The sequence below is a fragment of the Ranitomeya imitator genome, chromosome 2 (genome assembly GCF_032444005.1).
Source record: "Ranitomeya imitator isolate aRanImi1 chromosome 2, aRanImi1.pri, whole genome shotgun sequence".
Classification (NCBI taxonomy): domain Eukaryota; kingdom Metazoa; phylum Chordata; class Amphibia; order Anura; family Dendrobatidae; genus Ranitomeya; species Ranitomeya imitator.
Window position 1 is genome coordinate 136,318,359 of NC_091283.1, and position 24,560 is coordinate 136,342,918.

Here is a 24,560-nt window from a genome sequence, read left to right on the forward strand (position 1 = left end):
AGATGTCGGGGCCACCACCTTTGCCTTATCTCCTTAATCAGCCCTCTGTCTGTTCGCTTCCCACACCCAGGGAAGAGGGGCACTACTGTGCACTGCAGTACACCAACCTGACAAACAAGAAAACACAAAGGGTAAATTGAAAAACCAAGCATGCATTCACATATAACAGAGGAATGCATCGGGGAGTGGAGGATGGGGGGATAACCAAAGTAAGAGGAGGGAAGGGAATTATCACACTTACAAACCAAGCAACAGTCATAGATAACTCCTCCAAAACTCCTTCTCATATAAACACCTCCAAGCCATGCAGAAAAAGCTAGCTCTGACATAGGTTTGAATTAGGACCCAGATTATAAAGGGGACGGGAGTGGTTAACCGAGCTCAGCTGAGAGCTCATGCTCCCAGAATTTCTAACATGGCCTATTAAAGGGAACCTGTCACCCCGTTTTTTCAGTAGGGCGTGGTCACAGCGCTGTTTCTCCCCCACATCTTGCATTCGGCACTTGCGCATGCGAGAAGCACTACGCCACCAACGGGAACATAAGCAAGATGTGGGGGAGAAACAGCGCTGTGACCACGCCCATCTGACCTGACCAGCCTGATTGACAGGTGAAAAAAGCCACTTTTGTAAGGTATTTCGGCAGCATAGGTAGGGAATCAGGGGACAAAAAATACCCTATTGTAAAGCACAGCTCAGGCCCTATTTAACGGTATTTTTATCTCCTACTGAAAAAATGGGGTGACAGGTTCCCTTTAACCCATGTTCTGCCAAAAGAAGTAGACACCATTTAAAAAGAAGTGGTTCTTTTAAGTGCAGGAGTAGGAGCAATCATATGCTGCGGTCTTCTGAGTCCACGATGTTATGGTAACCCTGTGACAGCTTGCTAAAGAATGGCAGTTAGCAGGAGTCAGTGCATCTGCATGCACAGTGAGGTTAATAATTTTAGAGGTTACCCTGATGTAAACAAGAGCAGCGAAAACCACTTCCCTCCAAAAAAAAATCCAATCCAAGAAACAAACATTTTGCAGGAAATATACAGGGATTGGAGAGAACTGTGGTAAAGTTATTTCCTCTGACGAAGCCCCCTTTAGATTTTTTCAGAGATTTAGAAGACTTATTATCTCGAGAAGAGAAGATGAGCACCACCATAAGTCCTGTGTCATGTCAGCAGTAAATCATGCTGAGACCAGTCATGTGTGGGGTTGCTTGTCATCCATGGAGTGGTCTCACTCACAATTTTGCCTAAAATACTGCAATGAAGAAGAAAAATGGTGTCTAAACATCCCCCAAGAGCAACTTCTCCCACAAAGGAGCAATTTAGAATTGAATGATGCTTTTTCCAACATGATGGCGCACCATGTCACAAAGAAAAATTTTCAGTGGCTTGATGAACCAAACATTGAAATTTTGGGTCAGAGAATTGCTCAGTATAGTCTTCAAAGCTCATTGCCATTGAAATCCTTCAGTCAATCCGCAAAAAGCAGGTGGTCAAATAAGACACAGAATTTTTTATAAACTCTAAACACTGATTAGACAAGAATGGGCTGTCATCAGTCAGAATTCGACCCAAAAGCCGATATGTCAATAAAAGTGTAAAAACTTATGAAATGTGATAATAGTACTTCAAAAAATCTGACTAAATATTTTAAAACACTAAAGCAGCTATATTTGTGAAAAACCAAAATTTGAGTCAGTGTGAAACCTTTGGCCACAAATACCGTATATAAGAAAAATACAATGCATCTCTTTGTATATCTGATGTAACCCTCCACATTTTCTTTCTGCCTCACATTATTTTCTGCATACTCTTCATGTTTTGGTTTCCTTTCATAGCCACAGAAATGAGAGGTGTTACAGCTTAAAGCAAATTTTATTACCCAACAGTATGTGTCAACCAATTCCCACATGTCAGAAATTAATAGTGTGTATTTAATATCAAAAGAAAGAAATCTGGGGGAGTACGAGTTTTTGGTTGTTGTAGGCATAATTTACTAGAATTCTCAAAGGGTTTTTATAATGCAAAGGCAATTTTCACAAGGAAGGACATTTTAGCTTTAGACACTTAAAGGGCCACTGTCACCCCCCTCCAGCCGTTATAAACTAAAAGAGCCACCTTGTGCAGCAGTAATGCCGCATTCTAACAAGGTGGCTCTTTTAGTTTTGTGTTCATGTTTCACTAAAATAAAGCGTTTTGAAACTCTTCAAAAATACCTGTCTTTGTCCATGGAGGCGGGTCTGAAGCCTCCTCTGTGAAGCGCCCAACTGCCGTCACTCATTTCTTCTGGGGCGATGGTCGCCGCCCCCTGCGCGCTGTTTTCCTTTCTGAAATCCGGCGCCTGCGCTGTGCGTGCCTGCCTGGGGCAGGCGCAGTGTTCATTGGCCGTCATAGCTCTCAGATGCCGGGTTCCTGACTGCGCCTGTGCGGGCAGTGCGGCCACCCTGTTACTGAATCCCCGCCCCGCAGTGTTATGCATTATGCACAGTGCGGGGCTGGGATTCCTGGGCAGATTCCTGCACAGACCGACGCTGGAAGGCGGGGAACCTGGGGGAGCGTCTGACAAGCGCAGTGCGCATGCCCAGGAATCCCAGCCCCGCACTGTGCATAATGCATAACACAGTGCGGGGCGCGGATTCAGTAACAGGGTGGCCGCACTGCCCGCACAGGCGCAGGCAGGAACCCGGCATCTGAGAGCTATGACGGCCAATTCTCACTGCGCCTGCCCCAGGCAGGAACGCACAGCGCAGGCGCTGGATTTCAGAAGAAAACAGCGCGCAGGGAGCCGCGACCATCGCCCCAGAAGAGATGAGTGATGGCAGTTGGGCGCTTCACACAGGAGGCTTCAGACCCGCCTCCATGGACAAAGACAGGTATTTTTGAAGAGTTTCAAAACGCTTTATTTTAGTAATACATGAACACAAAACTAAAAGAGCCACCTTGTTAGAATGCAGCATTACTGCTGCACAAGGTGGCTCTTTTAGTTTATAACGGCTGGAGGGGGTGACAGTGGCCCTTTAATACTGTATATTGCAATTAGGTTAGTAAGTAATCTAATCCTAACTATAGTGCAGGCTAGGACTGGCCCATAGGAGAACAGGAGAATCCTCCGGTGGGCCCCTTTGCAAGAGTGGGCCACTACCCTCTTATATGAGCAGTACTTGGCACAATATACTTGAATCACTATGTAGACAGAGGCAGCATCTTATTCATTTACTAATATACCCAGTTCATCTGTTATATACATTTGTGATGGAGGATAATGTCACATTTGAATGTAGCTGAAAAGTGGGACCCTGGAGTTGGTTACTGGTGGGCCCTTGGCACCCCAGTCCGACACAGCCATAGTGCCTATCAATGCTACAAAGTATCCATCTTATGATGTAGGTACACAACATGTCCGGCTTTTTCATATTTACCATGTATTGATTATAAAGAGATGCACTTTACGATATATTCAAAGGGGTTTTCCCATTTGCAAAGTACATTTTAATTAATAGATCTTGAAATAATAATAATTTCCACAATTGGATGTGTTTAAATAAAATGTTCCTGTGTTGAGATAATCTTATAAATGTGCCTCTGCTGTGTACTGTGTAATGTCTGTGTCTGACCGTACAGGAGCATGGTCTGATCATACCGCAGCTCCTGGGCAGGGGAGGAAGCAAAAGAGAGTATACAGACAGGACAGCAGGGGATGACAAATGAGGCAAAACATTTCACTGCTTGTTTTTAAGCGATTTTTTATCTGAAAGTAAGAATAATTTGTGATCCCGCACTGTCCGGTCCGTATCCTCTCTTTTGTGTCCTCCCCTGCCAAGGAGATGTGATATGATCAGATCATGTTCTTGTACAGTCAGACACGGCCATTATACCCTACATAAAAGGGACACATTTATTAGATTATCTCAGCACAGGAATTTTTTTTAACACATCCAATTGTGGAGCTTATTATTATTCAAAGATCTATTGATTAAAGTGTTGATTAAAATTAACTTAGTTTGTGGAAACATCTCTTTATGGCTAGGATGACATATACACAGTGCTCCTGTCATGGGTTTACCATGACAGTGAGGGATCAGAAGGCTGCAGCATCTGATTTCAAGTACTTCTGCATTGATTAGAATCACTTCTCCTTTGATAGCAGTGCAGGGGTTAAAATTCAGCTTAGAGTCTCTGAAGCCTTCCTGCTTGGATGATCTCAGCTGTTCAGTATTGGCCACTCCCTTCTCTTATATATACTCGTCTATGGCAATCTGGATTGCCAGTGTTAGTCTTATACTGCCTGGTGTGGAGTAGAGGTGTCGGTTGTTGGTAAAGACGTTTGGAGTGTTGATCTGTGACTGCTGCTTGGTGTTTCGGCTGTGTGCAAATCCTCATCCTCTCCTATTTGGTTTGGTTTTGCCTTTCGGGTGGAAGCTGTCCTATCTGAGGTATGTGGGACATGCAATTGGTTTCCGATACACCGATCTCTGGATTTAACTATTTTGAATTTTTATGGTGGTATCCAGTATCCAGAAAGTTGATTTCCATTTTTGTATGGACCAATGTTAAATGTATGGTTGGATGAAATGTATTAAATTTGTCATGGAATTTTAGAAATTCTTGTTCAGTTTTAGTCCAGATTATCAAGATGACATCAATGTAACGGAAAAAGGCCAAGGGTTTGATAGAGCAGGATGCTAAAAAGTAATTTTCCAGTTTAGCCATGAAAAGGTTGGCATACTGGTGCACCATTTATATGCCCATAGCAGTTCCAGTTCATTGCAGATATAGCTCCTCGCCGAAAATATGAAACTTATGTGTGAGGATCAATCTGTGAGTCTTATTACAGACTCAGAAGGGATCCCATTAGCTTCAAGGAACATTTGGCAGGCGGATAGTCCATCTTCATGCGGGATGTTTGAATTTAGGGATTACAGTTCCATGGTATCTAAGATGGCATTCTTAGGAAGAGGACCTCTTGTAGGTAGCTTTTTTAAAAGGTCCATGGTATACTGTAAATAGCTGTCTGTCTTTGTTACAAGCGGTTTAAGGACATTTTCTGCCGACCCTGAGATTTGTTTAGAGTGTTCCCACCCCTGAGATAATTGTCCTCCCTGGCTTATCAATCTTGGAAAGCATGTAGAAAATTCCTATCTTAGGAATTCTCAGGTATAAACTCCAGAAGGTATGCGGAATCTGTACACAGACCTCTGATGACTCTTTTCAACTTTCTCATATATTTTGATATATTTTGAAGTTGGGTCATCATCCAGTTTGGTGTAGTATTGTATGTTCGTCAGCTGTCTGTGTGCTTCTTTAATGTAGTCAGCTATATTCAGAAGGACTATGGCACCCCTTTTATCAGCAGGCTTAATAATCATCTCCTTGTTGTTCTTCACGCCGTGCATTGTCCTTCTCTCCTGTGCACTGATGTTAGGTGTTTCCTTTCTTTTTTTGTCCAATATCATGGACTGCACCAATGTCTAAATGAGTCAATATATTGGTCCAAAATGGTGTTGTGGTCAGGAGGTGGTGTGCAGTCAGATTTTTTCTTGTCTTTTAGTCTGAATTGTGGTTGGCTGCTTAGAATCCTCCAGTCTTTTTTTTACCATCACAGAACTCCTTCAGTCTCACTCTCCTGAAATATTGTTCCATGTCACTACAAAGTTCTGTTTTGTCTAGAGGTTTTGTAGGACAAAATGTGAGACCCCTTGAAAGAACACTGAATTTAGGTTTGGTGGCTTTGTGATAGGCTACTTTCACACATCAGGTTTTTGGTTTCAGGCACAATCCGGCAAATTTGCTTAAAAACGGATCTAGTGTAAATAGTGAAAAAACGGATGCAAACTGATGCACCGGATCCGTTTTTTTTAGCTGGATCCGGTTCTATGTACTGCGCATGGAGAGAGAGAGAGATAGTGAAAAAACGGATGCAAACTGAAGCACCGGATCCGTTTTTTTTAGCTGGATCCGGTTCTATGTACTGCGCATGGAGAGAGAGAGAGAGAGATATTTCTCCATGCCAGAATCAAAAACAAAGCTTCTGGGCATGCTGTGTTAAAAACGGATTCGGTCGCCGGAAATGTTCTTTCACACATCAGTTCCATGCGTTTATTGCCGGAAACGTCCCTTCAGGCTTTTTCGTCGGACACAAAAAACGTTGCAGGAGACGTTTTCTGTATCCGGCAAAAAAGCCTGAAGGGACGGATCCGGCACAAAACGGATGAAATGCATGTCCTTCAGGCACAATCCGGCAGTAATACACCTCTATGGGGAAAAAACGGATCAGGCAGCAGAAAAAAACTGATCCAGATTGTGCCTGAAACTGCCGGATTGTGCCTGAAACCAAAAACCTGATGTGTGAAAGCAGCATATGACAAATAACATAGCTGACTGTACTTGTGTCCTTCTGGTAGTTTTGCTCCATGCTGTTATGCTTAGGAGGAACTTGACTGGTGCTTGAATAGAATCCTGCTTTCAGACGAAGTCTACTAGTCTACTATCTAGTAATGACTCCAGCGTTGTATAATAATGTTGTATTTTCTGCTGTATGTTTTCAGTAAGGGTGCTCCTTAAAGTTTGTATTTCCATTTGGACCTTTTTCTTGGTGCTGTAGAAAACATGTATAAGTTGATTCCGTATTCTCTCTGAAGTTCTGTAGCAGAGGTGTTGTGAATAATGAGTATTGTACGTATTCTGAAAAAGATTCTATAAGATCTGTCCTTTGTATATTAAATGTTCCTTCCTGCATATGGTTAAAAAGAAGATGTCACTATCCAGTTGTTCCAGATCCAGAAGATCTTTTTGTTCCAGAAATGTGCGGTACATTCTGGTATCCTCAATTTAAGTTAAAAGAAAAAAAGAGTTTGGTACCGTGTTAGCCAGCTGATAAAAGAACTGTGAACATTCAGCCATGGTGGGAGAGGCAAACAGATCGGTGATGGTAGCAAGTATCAGATCCCCACCAGCCTGATATTGATGAACATCCTGAGGATATCGTTTATAGCTGAGTACTGGTGCATAATCTCTGCACCCTGTGATAATAGATCATCTTCAGGTTCCAGTTTGGTACCATTATTAAGTACCAGGGTGTTTACCCATGGAAAAATGTATGGAAATAGATTTTCTATCTGTAGGATTGTGTTTGGCTTCTCCATAGCTTTTAGTGTTATCAGTGATGACCATTTCACTGCTTCATGTTCTGTTTTCCATTTTGATGCAACAATTTTTTCTTTATCACTCAGTCTGTGGAAGGTGTTGAGGTGAAAAAATTTCCTAGCCTCAGAGAATTAATTGGAGCATACAGATGCAAGGGAAATGGACTGGTGACTGGATTACACTACCCTGTTGGTAGGCAAGGAGAGGCTAAATCTGGTAAGTAGTCCACCTTTATATATCTAGATGTCATTCTGTGTTATACAGCCATCATCTGTTTTTGGCCAGCCTTGACTGGAGCTAGCTCTGATCACTGCAGTTTAATTCTTTGAATGCTCACAGAGGGAAAGAGATAAGCAGTTAGGGGTTAATAAGGGTGTTTACTTGACAAGTATTTTGGTTGGACTTCATAGGTGACCTGGGAGCACCTTTGTTGCCAGAAAACCTTTTCCATAACACCGGCTCCCAGGGACCCCACCCTGAAGAGTCCCAAAATCTGCCAGGCAATTAACCAAAATCAAAACATAAAGGGCAGTTTACCATCCACCCTATGTCCAACCCCCCACCATAATTTTCCTTCCAACTCCAAGAATCCCCTCACCACCGCTCGCCGAAATGAGCCAACGACACTCCCATCTACCATTTTTGATAATTCAACCTTACTTGAACCACCAAATTAAAGGGTGTGGGTAGACCTTTGCTCTTGATGCCTCATGCCGATTGATAGCCCCCACTCACTCTCAGATAATGTATAGACCCGCTCTATTGTAAACACTCCCCCTTTTACCAATCCTCTTAAACTTTTGACCCTACAGAGCCCTTGCTTCTTCTACCTTTATTAATTTAACCCGTACTTGCCCTACAAAGCTGAGTCATGGGTCACTGCGCCCATGGCTCTGCTGTGGGCTTCGTTTATCCTTACTTGCAATACCATGTTCATACACAAATATCCCCCGTGATAAAGGCGGGGGCAGCACAGGTGCAAAATACCGAAAACAACTACTTACTAACCCACCAGACATCCATGGGGTGGCTGCCTCGTATTCAAAATGCACACAGGCTTGTATAGGGTGCCATTCACTATGTACTGCAGTACTGGAGTATTGCAATACATAGTGCAAGCACGTTCAAGGCTGATATCAGGATAAAAAAAATCAGTATGAGGTAAGAAAGAAAGTTATTAAAAAAGAAAACATTAACATTTGAGTCACTCCTCTTTTCTAGACTTACAAATAAAGAAATAAAAAATATGTTTTGACAATCTATGAGCATATAAAATTATGTAACCCATTTGGTTATCCATTTTAAATGAAAATGAATCAAAAGGACAAAATTGCAGTGTTATTAATCAATGTACTTTTGACAAAAAGGCAATAAAAATCTATCAAAACACTGTGGAGATCCCCAAATGGTGGTACAGTTTGGGACTCAAAAAGCAAGCCCACATCTAGCTGCGTTGATGGAAAAATAAAAAAATGTATTTGTCTTGGAATATAATAACACAAACCTTTTTTTTTACAAAGATCAGAAATGTTTCAACCATAATAATAATAATAATAATAATAATAATAATAATATACTGTATATATATATACATATATATATATATACAGTATATAGGTGCTTCTCACAAAATTAGAATATCATCCTGCAAAAATCAAATCTTCATATGGCTATTTGACAGAAACATTAGAAAAAAACGCTTCTCTGAGTGGCCCACATAAAAATGCCCACCACTGTGCCCCATACAGTAAAGTGAAATGCCATTTTTTGTGCCCTCTAGGATATATTAATTTCCTGCGCAAGTGCACTAGAAAACAGTGCCCACATTTTGTCCCCTAGAAATTAATAGTGTCTTGTGTGCCCCTTAGGTGGTCATAATACCCTATGTGTACCTATAATAATACTACTTCTTAAGTACCCATTTAACAATTAATAATGTCGCCCGAGTCCCCTCCAAGTGCAATGAATAATATCCCATGAATACTCCCCCAAGTGAAATAAATAATGTTTCCTGAATCCACTCCATGTACAGTAATAATATCGCCACAGTTCATTATATACAATTTGATGTCCTCACAGATGATGCAGTTCCACAACTGATTAGCAGCTTTCTGCCTATGCACAGTGTACACAGAAAGCTGCCAATCAGTGTGTGGGCGGGGTTATAGATAGCTCAGCATCTAGAGAACTATGAGATCTGCAGTAGAGGAAACAGGGATTTTATAAAAATGACTGCATGTATAAGGTAACACATCACTGGAATCATGGTCTCCGCCCTTATATCATGCTCTTCTTAGATTGCATAGCAAAAACCTGGTGATTGATTTCCAATAAAGTGTTCAAGTTATAAAGGAAAATCTGTGCCTTCCCACCGTCCTGGGCCCCCTGCTGAGTCTCTGCCGCCGCTCCCGGTGTCTGATATTGGCTGCAGTGCTGACAGGACATCACTGAGATCAACTGTGTAGACGGGATCACCCTTTCAGAGCTGCTGAGCTCTGTGATTGGCTGCCGCGCCGTCAACATGACATCAGCAATGCCGCCAATATCAGACATTGGAAGCAGTGGCGGAGGCTCAGCGGTGGACCCGGGAAGGATTAGTAAAGCCCACTCCCCACGGACCAGGTTTTACTGATAGAAGATAACCCATTTAAAGTTTTTTTTTTTGGGGGGGGTTTAGGATTGCTTTTTATTAGAATGATAAAAACGAAACCCATCACAGGGTGGCCCACCACTATGAAATGCTGGGGATCAGTTGTAGTCTGTGAGGGTAATAAGAAAAAGCTAAATTTTCTTCAGCACCACCACATTTGGGCTACTGCAATCAATGGATTGACTATTTCATAAACGGACATGCCAGGTCCTATGGATGGTGGCTTTAATTAATCGATGTGCATTGTGCTTCACATTTAGTTGTTTTTCACATTTTATCTTTTAGGAGACCATGTTTGCAAATGTCAATGCTGGAAAGAGATAGTCAACACAGAATTAAAATGTAGTTTATCCCAGGGCGATGGGTCAAATAGAATCCGTAATACAACTTTACAAGAAATCCAGCCAGCTACAAGGAGGCAAGAAGCGGGCCACTGTAGCCTGATGGCAGAATTAGAGAAGAAGTGCAAAAATCTTTACAGGTTGGTATTATTGGAACAGAAAACAAGAGAGGAATATGATAAAGATGTTCTCTGAATGTGGATATAATGGCATATATTACTGATATTGAGCTCATATGTGGAAAATTTGATCTGCCTTTGAATTATATTTGTACTTATATAGGTATTGTATTAAAGGGGTTGTCCACTGCTAGGACAAGCCGTTCTTGATTAAATTGTTTGGCCCGAATAAAATAAAAAAGCTTTTACTCACGCCCCGTGCGGGCGCCGTTCAAGCGGTGTCGTTACCCACAGTCCCATGGCTCTCTTTCTGTTGTTGTGACACGTGAGCTTGGCGCCCAATCAGCGCCGGAGTTACTGTCTCCACCTTCATACAAATTGATCATGAAGAGGAAGTCAGAGATCAGCTGCGGCCCAAACTTCCCTTCAATTAATTCTAAGGTGGAGATAGTGACACTAGTGCTGATTGGGCGCTGGACTCACATGTCACAACAACCTCACGAGAGCCCCAGGAGCACGAGTGCCGACACCACTGGAACACTGGCATCGGAGGTAAGTATAGGCTTTTTCATTTTACCAGGGCCAAACATTTAGGCCAAAAAGGATTTGTCCTAGTAACGGCCAACGCCGTTATATAAAAAGATGAAGATAAAAAAAATTGGTAATGTTGAACAAGGAAAACAGAATATAGAAATCACAGGACCCCGTAGTGAAACATCTTATTTTGCTATTCCTCCACACCAAAAGAAATATTCGGTGGAGTATGTGGGGTCATATTTTCCAACTTTTATAAACAGGAAGAGGGACAAGTATTGAATTACATACGTAGTAATTAAGCCACTATTGAAGCCCCTCAGTTTGATGCTCCCAAAAATGCACCCACCCACACACAAAGTATGATATTGCCAGTGAATACTCCTCCATAATTTCACTCTACATTCCCCTCATGTACAGTATAATGCCCCCACATTGTTTGATGACCCCCATTAAGTAAATACCCCCACACAAGTTTCATGGCGCTGACATAACTTCACACAGTATGATGGTCTCTCAGTATGATGGCCCCCACAGTCCCACAGTCAGTATGATGGCCCTCACAGCCCCACACTCAGTATGATGGCCCTCACAGCCCCACACTCAGTATGATGGCCCTCACAGCCCCACACTCAGTATGATGGCCCTCACAGCCCCACACTCAGTATGATGGCCCCCACAGCCCCACATTCAGTATGATGGCCCTCACAGCCCCACACTCAGTATGATGGCCCTCACAGCTCCACACTCAGTATGATGGCGCCCACAGCCCCACATTCAGTATGATGGCCCCCACAGCCCCACACTCAGTATAATGGCCCTCACAGCCCCACACTCAGTACGATGGCCCCCACAGCCCCACACTCAGTATGATGGCCCCCACAGCCCCACACTCAGTATGATGGCCCCTACAAGTACTGACATTTAAAAAAAACCACACTACTTATTTACTCTAATTTTTCTTGCATGCTGCTTGGGTCTGTACAGTGTGACGACGAAGGATCCACAAGCATTGTGCTGACTCTCAGACACAGGGGTGCAGGCTGAATCGTGGCTCACAGAGGCTTTGGCTCTCTGGTCCACCATTTTATTTAATAGCATCTAGATGCAGATGCCGTTGAAATTGTGATAACGATTCATCTATGACTATGGACGGTATGCCCTTGTCTATATCTTTGTGACATGTACTGTACATCATAAAGGGTGCACCCTTGTGTTGTCTATACAGGGCTATCACACAGAGAATAGGTTTATCTAGGGGTACAACCAGCTCACTGGTTATTTAAACAATACTATAATATACCAGTTAGTAAAGGCTAAAACTAATAAAAGAACATATGTATTCATTATATGTATATAAATATATAATAATTTGTATGTATGCCATTTAAATCTTAACTTGTATGCAGAGCTTAATGACTATATGGTTAATGTATGGCAGACCCATAGATTGCAGCAGAGATCTGCCCTTGTGTTGTAGCACATGGATACATGCAGACAGAGCTCACAACTCATATTAGATGACGTGATAGAGTTAGAAATCTCGTGATGTTTCAAGGAAACTATGTGATGCAATTTCCACCTCTAAGTGAGCCTTTTAATGATAACCAAGCCGAAATTGAATATTCTTGCATAAACCACAAAAGGATATGGAAGTTAAACATCAGATAAGTGTTTTAGTAATAGATTTCAGTGTTTTTTAAGTATCTTTTTATGTAGCGAATATTTAAAAACAAATACTTGAGACATTGATATGGGAAGTAAAATATAAATTATTTTAACATATAAAGAATATCAAGGCAATTTGCTGCAGGTCTTTTGGAATCAATTCCAGGGAGATGTGATGTTTATAGTCATAGTCCTGCTGCAAGTTCCATTTTCGGGTGAGCTTCCTTCTGACATGTTTTTACGGTGAGGACGGTTTCCTGCTGCTCCGCTGCTATTTTCTACTGCTAGCAGTGGGGCTACAGGAACGCTCCCTGCGCAGTGCACCACAAATGATGAGGGCAATCTGGCAAGGGGCCGCCCTCACAGCTTTTGGCCCCTGTATGCCCGCCACTGCCTTATATTATCATTTATGACTGATAATTATATATCTATGTTTATCTATAATTCTATTAATTTTGCAAGTTTGCTGGCTGAATAGGCTTCATTCTATATCCATGTTTTTAACTAATTTCGGGATGACATTACATAGAGAGGGATCATTTATCTCCTCCTGCTGTAGAGGTGTGGTACTGTTACAAGACATACAGATACATAAAGTATCTGTGTTACTGGCTGTATATACTGTAGCATGGCTAAAGGGTGTGTAGTCGACGGGAGGTATGTGCCACATAAGTGCCTTGTTGCTGTAATGTAGCCCGGAGTATTTCTTTGTTGTACATAACCATGTATATATATGTGTTTCAGGACCTGTGGTGATGTCAGACCACATGGCTAATCATGTGATGGGTTACTGGGTGTGGTTAGCTTTATATAAGGCAGGCTAATGCTTAACACAGCAGATATGTGTGGAGGCGAAAACCCTCCTGAGTGTGTGAAGGCTCCAGGACTGAGCCTGATGGACTGGACACTTTGTTTTCTTTTCCTGAGCTAAAGGCTATTTGTTTGCTGTTATTTTGCCATGTGGTTTATGAAGTAATAAACCCTGTGAACTTTTAAAGGAACGTGCCTCCTGAGTGTCAGCCGTCACACCTGAGTGAGTGAAATCCCTACAATACATAAACATCTGGTCGTCATTGCCACTGTCTTAGGCTTCTTTCACATTCCCGTCGGTACGCGTCTGTCGCTAAGCGTCGGGCCGACGTACCGACGGACGTTGTGAAATTTGGGGATGACATGGGCAGCGGATGCAGTTTTTCAACGCATGCGCTGCCCATTCTGAAGTCCGGGGAGGAGGGGGCGGAGTTTCAGCCGCGCATGTGCGGTCGAAAATGGTGGACGTGACGGGCAAAAAAACTTTACATTGAACTTTTTTTGTCCGTCGCGTCCACCAAAACATGATGGATCCGTCGCACAACGGGCGCGATGTGTGGCCATCCGTCGCGATCCGTCGCTAATGCAAGTCTATGGGCAAAAAACGCATCCTGCAAGCACATTTGCAGGATCCGTTTTTTGCCCAAAACGACGGATTGCGACGGATGGCAAGAAACGGAAATGTGAAAGAGGCCTTAGTGTCGGCATTCGAGGTGATGTCCCCACACTCCACCCTGGTATTGGAGCGCAGGCTTTCTCCGGTTGCTACAGATACTAGGTTGGAGCCGGAAACAGAGCTCACAAACTGTATCTTTGTGTTCTGGGAACTGTCTCTTCAGAGAAGAGGACCAGAACACTAGTGCCACCTACTAAAATTAACTATCCAAAAAGTCAATATTGACATTTAACAAGCCTTGCCATATGACTTAGGATAAAAACCAAACCAGAATCTCAATTTGCAGGCATGGGGTTTCGGGGTGTTGATTCCCCTTCGTGCAAAGCATGAGATATGATTTGGCTGTAAAAGGTCATTATTGACTTTTAGGATTGTTGCCTCCAATAAGTGGCTGTCTCCTTTCTGAAGAGCCAATTTGCATATTTAATTTCCCAGAGAATCATTGCATGGCCGCTCTCCACAAGGCATGTCACTCTCCACAAGGAGAGACCTTATCCCTTAGACCTTTGTGTGTTGGAGCGCATGCTGAGTCCAGTTACTGCAATGATTGGGACAGAGGCGGAAGCAAGTTTTTACCTCTCCCATGGCGTAATGTGACATACGGTATACTACACTTGCATCTCCGTTCCTAGCTCCTCTAATGGAAGGTAGCAATTTGGCTAAGCTCTGAGCTATAGTCTCCTGGAGAACCCTGTCCCCTTCCTCTCCTGAAGAACCCTGTCTCTTTCCTGTTGTGGGGGAAAATGCATTGACAACTGGGGACATGTTATATTCAGGTAAGTGTGACATGACCTTTGGTATGATATAAGCATGTTTTATCAGTTTTTATAAATCATGGAGATTTGAGTTCTTTGAGCAGGATCCTTATCAGTTTTATATTTATTTGTATATTTGGGAGAATGAAGGAATCATCAAAAAGTCTAATTTTATTTTACAAACGTGAAAGAAAAAGACAAAGATAAAAACAATTAAATGGCCAATAGACTATGCATATGAATCAGGTGTACTCATAATTAGGTGACCACCTGCCCTCCTCTGCCAAAGTATTAACAAATTACAGGGTACCTACAGTATAAATGATTCATCAGAACATACAGATGACATAAGTATGGAATAAAGTGCCTATGGGGCCCATTATATATGAAGCATCTTATGGGGCCAATTACATATGGAGCAGTATATGGGACAAATTATATATGGAGCACTATATGGGGCCAATTATATTGAACAGTATATGGGACTCATTATACTGTATGGAGCAATATATGAGGCTCATTATTCTGTATGGAGCACTATGTGGTGCCCATAATACTGTATGGAGCAATATACGGGGCTCATTTGTTATGATCCGGTGACCTTGGAGCTGCATGAGAACTTTCACTGGAGAAAGTGGCCACTATACTGACCGCAACCCTGAACTTAACACCGCAACTAGAAGTAGCCGTGGAGTGTACCTAACACACCTAGACACCTCGTCACAGCCGGAGGACTAAATTCCCCTAAAGATGGAAATCGTAATACTATCTTGCCTCAGAGAAAATCCCCAAAGGATAGACAGCCCCCCACAAATATTGGCGGTGAGTCGGAGAGGAAAAAACATACACAGGCAGAAAAAACAGGATTTAGCACAGGAGGCCACTCTAGCTAGATAGGACAGGATAGGACAGAGTTCTGTGCGGTCAGTATTAAAACCCTTCAAAAAATCCACAGCAGAATATACAAAAACTTCCTACATCTAATTAAAGATGTAGGAGCGTATATCTGCAACTCCAGTGAATCCTACAAACAGAGCAGGAATAAACTGAAACAAGCACACAACAGTGTGCCACAGATACAAAAACAAAACACTATCTTTGCTGAAATTGGCAGCTAAGCAGGTGAGGCCAGGCAGAGAACCAATACTTCCAAAGAAACATTGACAACTGGCCAGGGCTAAAGGATCCAGCACACCTAAATATCCTAGTCAGAATTGTAATTATCCGATACACCTGGCCAGGACTGCGAGTCAGAGACAACTGCATTCCCACCAACAACCACTGGAGGGAACCCAAGAGCAGAATTCACAACAGTACCCCCCCCTTGAGGAGGGGTCACTGAACCCTCACCAGGGCCCCCAGGACGATCAGGACGAGCCAGATGAAAGGCACGGACCAAATCAGCAGCATGGACATCAGAGGCAAAAACCCAAGAATTATCCTCCTGGCCATAACCCTTCCATTTGACCAGGTACTGAAGCTTCCGCCTCGAAAAACGGGAATCCAAAATCTTCTCAACAACATATTCCAACTCCCCATCAACCAAAACAGGGGCCGGAGGATCAACAGAGGGAACAACGGGTTCCACATATTTCCGCAATAAAGATCTATGGAAGACATTATGGATAGCAAAAGAGGCCGGAAGCGCCAGACGAAAAGACACCGGATTAATAATCTCAGAAATCCTATAAGGACCAATAAACCGAGGCTTAAACTTAGGAGAAGAAACCTTCATAGGAACATGATGGGAAGACAACCAAACCAGATCCCCAACCCGAAGCCGGGAACCAACACACCGACGACGGTTAGCAAAACGCTGAGCCTCCTCCTGAGACAACACCAAATTGTCCACCACATGAGCCCAAATCTGTTGCAACCTGTCAACCACAGAATCCACACCAGGACAGTCAGAAGGCTCAATCTGCCCAGAAGAAAATCGAGGATGAAAACCAAAATTACAAAAGAAAGGCAAAACCAAAGTAGCTGAACTAGCCCGATTATTAAGGGCAAACTCGGCCAATGGCAAAAAGGCCACCCAATCATCCTGATCAGCAGACACAAAGCATCTCAAATAATTCTCCAAAGTCTGATTAGTTCGCTCGGTCTCGCCATTTGTCTGAGGATGAAATGCAGAAGAAAAAGACAAATCAATGCCCAGCTTGGCACAAAAGGCCCGCCAAAACCTAGAAACAAACTGGGAACCTCTGTCGGACACAATATTCTCCGGAATACCATGCAAACGGACCACATGCTGAAAAAACAACAGAACCAAATCAGAAGAAGAAGGCAATTTAGGCAAAGGCACCAAATGAACCATCTTAGAGAATCGGTCACAAACAACCCAGATAACCGACATCCTCTGGGAAACAGGAAGATCGGAAATAAAATCCATAGAAATATGCGTCCAGGGCCTCTCATGGACCGGCAATGGCAAAAGCAAACCCACTAGCACGGGAGCAACAAGGCTTGGCCCGCGCCCAAGTCCCACAGGACTGCACAAAAGACCGCACATCACGCGACAAAGAAGGCCACCAAAAGGACCTACCAACCAAGTCTCTGGTACCAAAAATGCCAGGATGACCAGCCAACACAGAACAGTGAACCTCAGAAATCACTCTACTAGTCCATCTGTCAGGAACAAACAGTTTCCCCACAAGACAACGGTCAGGTTTGTCAGCCTGAAATTCCTGAAGAACCCGTCATAAATCAGGAGAAATGGCAGAAAGGACCACCCCTTCTTTCAGAACACCGACCGGTTCCAAGACCTCAGGAGAATCAGGCAAAAAACTCCTAGAGAGGGCATCAGCCTTAATATTCTTAGAACCCGGAAGGTACGAGACCACGAAATCAAAACGAGAAAAAAACAAGGACCATCGAGCCTGTCTAGGATTCAACCGTTTGGCAGACTCGAGGTAAATCAGATTCTTATGATCGGTCAAGACCACAATACGGTGCTTAGCTCCCTCAAGCCAATGTCGCCACTCCTCAAACGCCCACTTCATAGCCAACAACTCCCGATTGCCGACATCATAATTGCGTTCAGCAGGCGAAAACTTACGGGAAAAGAAGGCACACGGTTTCATTAAGGAACCAACAGGATCCCTCTGAGACAAAACAGCCCCTGCCCCAATCTCAGAAGCGTCAACCTCAACCTGAAACGGAAGAGAAACATCTGGTTGACGCAACACAGGAGCAGAAGTAAAACGACGTTTAAGTTCCTGAAAGGCAGAGACAGCCGCAGGGGACCAATTCGCCACATCAGCGCCCTTCTTCGTCAAATCAGTCAAGGGTTTAACCACGCTGGAAAAATTAGCAATGAAACGGCGATAAAAATTAGCAAAACCCAAAAATTTCTAAAGGCTCTTCACGGATGTGGGCTGAATCCAATCATGAATGGCCTGAACCTTAACCGGATCCATCTCTATAGACGAGGGAGAAAAAATAAAGCCCAAAAAGAAAACCTTCTGCACCCCAAAAAGACACTTAGACCCTTTCACAAACAAGGCATTGTCACGAAGGATCTGAAATACCATCCTGACCTGTTGCACATGAGACTCCCAATCATCGGAAAAAATCAAAATATCGTCCAAATATACAATCAAGAATTTATCAAGATAATCCCGGAAGATATCATGCATGAAGGACTGAAAAACAGATGGAGCATTAGAGAGTCCGAATGGCATCACAAGGTATTCAAAATGGCCCTCGGGCGTGTTAAACGCAGTTTTTCATTCATCACCCTGCTTAATACGAACAAGATTATAAGCCCCCCGAAGGTCAATCTTAGTAAACCAACTAGCTCCCTTAATCCTAGCAAACAAATCGGAAAGCAAAGGTAAAGGATATTGAAACTTGACCGTGATCTTATTCAAGAGGCGATAATCAATACAGGGTCTTAAGGAACCATCTTTTTTAGCAACAAAAAAGAACCCCGCTCCCAATGGTGGAGAAGATGGCCGAATATGCCCTTTCTCCAAAGACTCCTTAATATAGCTCCGCATGGCGGCATGTTCAGGTACAGAAAGGTTGAAAAGTCAGCCCTTAGGAAACTTACAGCCTGGAATCAAGTCAATAGCACAATCGCAGTCCCTGTGTGGTGGAAGGAAACTGGACTTGGGCTCATCGAATACATCCTGAAAATCAGACAAAAACTCCGGAATTTCAGAAGAGGGAGAAGGGGCGATAGACATCAGAGGAACATCATTATGAACCCCCTGACAACCCCAATTAGTCACAGACATGGACTTCCAATCCAAAACAGGATTATGTACCTGCAACCAAGGAAAACCCAGCACGATAGCATCATGCAAATTATGCAACACCAGAAATCGACAATCTTCCTGATGGGCTGGCGCCATGCGCATGGTCACCTGTGTCCAAAACTGGGGCTTATTTTTAGCCAAGGGTGTAGCATCAATGCCCCTTAAAGGAATAGGGTTCTGCAAAGGCTGCAAGGGAAAACCACAACGCCTGGCAAACTCAAAGTCCATTAAGTTCAAGGCGGCGCCTGAATCCACAAACGCCATGACAGAAAATGATGACAACGAACAGATCAATGACACAGACAACAGAAATTTAGGTTGTACAGTACTGATGGTAAATTAACTGGCGATCCTCTTGGTCCGCTTAGGGCAGACAGAAATGACATGCGAAGCGTCGCCACAATAATAACACAACCTATTGAGACGTCTGAAACCTTGTCGTTCTGTTTTAGACAGAATCCTATCACACTGCGTAGGCTCAGGAATTTGCTCTGAGGATAACGCCATAGCGCGCACAGTTCTGCGCTCCCGCAAGCGCCGGTCAATCTGAATGGCCAGAGACATAGAATCACTCAGATTGAAGGGTGTGGGAAACCCCACCATAACATCTTTAACGGATTCAGAAAGACCCTTTCTGAAAATTGCCGCCAAAGCATCATTATTCCATTTAGTCAATACAGACCATTTTCTGAATTTCTGACAATACAATTCTGCCGCCTCTTGACCCTGAGACAGGGCCAACAAGGTCTTCTCAGCTTGATCCACCGAATTAGGTTCATCATACAGTACCTGAAAGGAGTCTACATTAAGCAAAGCAGCATCCCCAGATTCCAGGGAAAATGCCCAATCCTGTGGATCACCACGCAGCAGGGAAATAATGATTTTAACTTGTTGAATGGAATCACCGGGGGATCGAGGTTTCAATGCAAAAAACAGTTTACAGTTGTTTTTAAAACTAAAAAATTTGGACCTGTCACCAAAAAACAAATCAGGAGTAGGTATCTTCGGTTCTAAAGCAGGAGTCTGAACAATGTAATCAGAAATACCCTCTCTAGCAGCAAGCTGGTCTACACGAGAAGCTAATTCCTGAACATTCATGCTAGCACAAGACTCAGCCACCCAGAGATAAAGAGGGAGGAGAAGACAAAACAGATTCCCTTCTTCTGAGATGCAATTAACTCATTGCGGGCCAGTTGTACTGTTATGATCCGGTGACCTTGGAGCTGCATGAGAACTTTCATTGGAGAAAGTGGCCACTATACTGACCGCAACCCTGAACTTAACACCGCAACTAGAAGTAGCCGTGGAGTGTACCTAACACACCTAGACACCTCGTCACAGCCGGAGGACTAAATTCCCCTAAAGATGGAAATTGTAATACTATCTTGCCTCAGAGAAAATCCCCAAAGGATAGACAGCCCCCCACAAATATTGGCGGTGAGTCGGAGAGGAAAAAACATACACAGGCAGAAAAAACAGGATTTGGCACAGGAGGCCACTCTAGCTAGATAGGACAGGATAGGACAGAGTTCTGTGCGGTCAGTATTAAAACCCTTCAAAAAATCCACAGCAGAATATACAAAAACTTCCTACATCTAATTAAAGATGTAGGAGCGTATATCTGCAACTCCAGTGAATCCTACAAACAGAGCAGGAATAAACTGAAACAAGCACACAACAGTGTGCCACAGATACAAAAACAAAACACTATCTTTGCTGAAATTGGCAGCTAAGCAGGTGAGGCCAGGCAGAGAACCAATACTTCCAAAGAAACATTGACAACTGGCCAGGGCTAAAGGATCCAGCACACATAAATATCCCAGTCAGAATTGTAATTATCCGATACACCTGGCTAGGACTGCGAGTCAGAGACAACTGCATTCCCACCAACAACCACTGGAGGGAACCAAAGAGCAGAATTCACAACACTCATTATTCTGTATATAGCAATATATAATTATTCTGTATGGAGCACTATGTGGTACCCATAATAGTGCAGGAAGTACTATGCGGTGCCCATAATACTGTATGGAGCAATATATGATGCCCATAATACTGTATGGAGGACTATACTGTCTGGTTTCTGAGCTCATAGTATGACTCATATAATGTAAGAAGTGAAATCTTTGGCATTGTACTATACCTATATTTCTCTGCCATATCTGTGCATCATGAATTGCGCTCTGTGTTAAAGAGGCCTCTTTTGCCTGGGGCCCAGGAAAACTTGGAGCCAGCCCTCCTTGTGAATGCTGTCCACGCATGTTGACGCATGCGGATAGACTTCTTTGAATCCAACTTCATTTTGGTTTCTTTGCGCACGTGCTATTATTTCTCAACGTCGACAGAGCCAGTAATAGACGCAGATGTCCTCTACACCTAGTGAAGTATTTAATTATGAATTATTGAGTACATACAGGGCCGGCTCCAGGTTTTTGAGGGCCCCGGGCGAAAGAGTCTCAGTGGGCCCCCCCTTTAACACATACCCCGATTCATGATCGCATATAAACACAGCCATGTAGTATATAACACTGCCCACGTAGCATATAGCAGCCCATGTAGTATATAGCACAGCCCACGTAGTATATAGCAGCCAACATAGTATATAGCAGCGCCACTCACTCATGCATTGGTAGGACTAGGAGCTCCTCCTGAATCTGCCTCATAACTTCAGCAGCACAGCAGCCAGCCAGGGGCGGAGAGCAGAGCAGAGAACGTGCTCTCTCCCCCCACAAACAATGTCACACTGGCTGCCTTCTCTTAACCCCTATGTGTGCCTGCCTGGCTGCACTCACTGAGTGATAAGATGCTTGTGTCAGAGCTGGCACATAAGGGTTAAGAGAACGCAGCCAGCAGTGACTTTGTAGGCGGAGAGAGCATGTTATCTCCTGCTCTCCCAGCTGTATCTATGACAGCTTGAATGGGCCCCCCTCTCTCCCCAGTGCCCCGGCATTTGCCCGCTGTGCCGGGTGCTGACGCCGGCCCTGAGTACATATACACTCCAAAAACATACTGATAGGGAATTTAGATTGTGAGCCCCATCAGGGACAGAGATGATATTGTGTGCAAACTGTAAAGTGCTGCGGAATATGTTAGCGCTATATAAAAATAAAGATTATTATTATTATTATTATATAAGGGACTTTTTGGACATATAAACTGCTGTCAGAGGCAAGTCCTGGCTGTGTGTCACAGCCAATATCTGCTGGGTGTGAGGCGAGCTCACCCCATGAGACTGCGCTATATACCATCTACTAACTTGTGCTGTACATGTACGGTGGATGTTAGTTAGGGGTTAAAGAGGCAGAGTCTCTCAGAAGCAAAGATGGCTATACATTCATGAATCAGTAAAAAACTGATTTTAAGAATTGTGGAACAACTTCAGAAAAATGTTCCTCAGTGTAAAATTGCAAAGACTTTGACTATCCCACAATTCACAGTGCATAATTGTGATGGTGCCCAGGGTGGTAGCCATGGACGAGAGTCATGTGTCCGACACCATGGCATGTTCTTACAGAAAACACGAAAGTTCTAGGTGTGTGAGTATATACTGGCAGTGTTGCTATTGGTACTGTAAGGAGGCTAATGGCCGTGTAGTCGATGGAAGGTATGTGTCACAGAGATGGCTGCGCCCAGTGATGTAACCCCGAGTATCTTTTTTAATGCTCGTGAGCACTAAGAGGCTCGTTTGGTGCACCTGGAACTGGGTAGCTATGAGAGATGGGCGGGTTTGGCCACCTACATACCTCACCTCAGGGTGTGGTTACAGCCTATATGATGGAGAATGTTTGGCATAGGGTCTGTGTGTTGGGAGGGAGAAGGCCTTCTGTGTGTGTGGCTCCAGACTGAGCCTGAGTACCGGACATTACCCCAGCCTGTGTGCCCACAGGCCTGGAGGAGCAGAGCCCTGCTATGGACATTAATACTTTGTTTTGCCTGACCTAAAGGCTGTTTAATTTCTGTTTTGCTTCTGGAGTTTATGAAGTAATAAACCCCTATGAACTTTTAAAGGAACAAGCCTCCTGTTTTCCTCCCGTTGCACCCAAGTGAGTAAAACCCCTACAGTACGTTCACCTTCAGACAGGTCCGATTTCACTCCTCACAAGGTAAAATAGACTTCAAGAGAAGAACACCAGGCACGTTCTTGAAAACAAGGCACTCTTTACTTGGCAATACACTTAAGCACACAAGACAGCATGCAGTACACGTTACAACTTCTTCTGTTTCATAAAGAAGTATATTCTTGTCGGTTTTGGGTGGCGGCACTTTACATGTGGATGGTAAACAAGCAGATCAAATGAGATAAACATCTATCTTCCTTGTGCAGGGACACACGGGTTGATATGTTACTCTGTGAACCCTGCACCCAAACAACAGTCTGTGATCCCTTACAAGGGATGCTCTTAGAGCTGATTCCCTCTTCTGTGTCCTCACCTGGGCAGCACTCTTCCTTCACAGGGCCCCCCATATCTGGTCAACACTGGACTCACTTTTTCTATTTATATTCCCACTAATAGGTTTCACTCACTTGACTGCTGAACTGGATCTCAGTTGTCTCTACAGTTTTGTGATGGTTCTTGTCGCCTTGTGCCTCTCAGCTCCACACAAGCTTTGATGCTCTCCAGACTCTTTTCTTAACTTAAAGTCTCTGACTGAACTTCTTGCAAAATCTCTAACTACTCAGAGATTCTAAATGCTCCTACCCACTATGGGCTGTCCTAATAGTTACCTCTCACACACCTGTATCTATTCTCTGTCGATTATTGCTGGGCAAAACTTAACCTTTCACTTGTCTTGTGACCGTTAATTTCCTTGTGGGCTGGAGTACTAACACTTATTATTACAAGAAAACATATTTCACACATTTACATTAAACTCAATGGTGTCTTCAGGGGAGAGGTTTATGACAGCTCAACCACCTCCTTACATTCCTCTCTCTTTAATGATGGTTGTGACGCGCCCACAGGGCAGTGGGGTACTCGGTACCGGGTCCGGTCTGGAAGGGGGATGTCACGGTGGCTGCAACCCGGTCCGTGGCCCTGGGCATCAACGTTAGTGGGGGTTAAATTTTCAAAGTTTGTTGTGACGCCACCTGTGGGGTTCGGTCAGTATTGGGGACCGACGCAGTATTAAAGGAGTCTCCTGGGTGATGATGCAGCAGGCCAGATGTTACACTTCCCACAGGTGAAGTGGGGTCCTCAGGGGTCCTATGGTGTGTGGCGTAGATGGTGTAGCCGGTGAATAAATGGAGGAGACAAGTGATAAGTCTTTACCTGGTTTACTTGTGGGTGACAGGCCACAGTCCAGGGTACCAGGCATGGATTGATGGTGGTCTGGCCGGCTCAGAGGCAAGTTAGAGTTCTCTTTTCCCAATAGAGGTCCATGAGCCTTTCCGAGTAGTGCTTGTGTGTGAGGTCCCTGCGGCCTTAAGCTTGCTGGCAAGGTACGCTCTCACTGCTCTCTTCCACTTTCTGCCAGGAACTCCAGACTCCCATGTCTGCTCAGCTGCACCTCTCTAATACCAGCTCCTCTCTGGCAATCTCTGTCTCCAACAACCCCTCGGGTTCTTGTCTCTCTCCTGTGCCCCTTCCCTTCCAGCTTCTCCACAT

At 43.9% G+C, this 24,560-nt stretch overlaps 1 protein-coding gene across 2 annotated transcripts in view; it reads left to right on the forward strand.

Moving 5' to 3' along the window:
• The window catches only part of LOC138662140 (phosphatidylinositol 3,4,5-trisphosphate 5-phosphatase 2B-like), a 148,513-nt gene that overhangs the window by 54,927 nt on the left and 69,026 nt on the right, over window positions 1-24,560 (forward strand). For both annotated transcript variants that reach the window (XM_069747322.1, XM_069747323.1), the window contains exons 4-5: window positions 7,226-7,355; window positions 10,075-10,270. In XM_069747322.1, coding sequence (XP_069603423.1) covers window positions 7,226-7,355; window positions 10,075-10,270 — 326 coding nt within the window. The remainder of the gene's footprint in view (window positions 1-7,225; window positions 7,356-10,074; window positions 10,271-24,560) is intronic.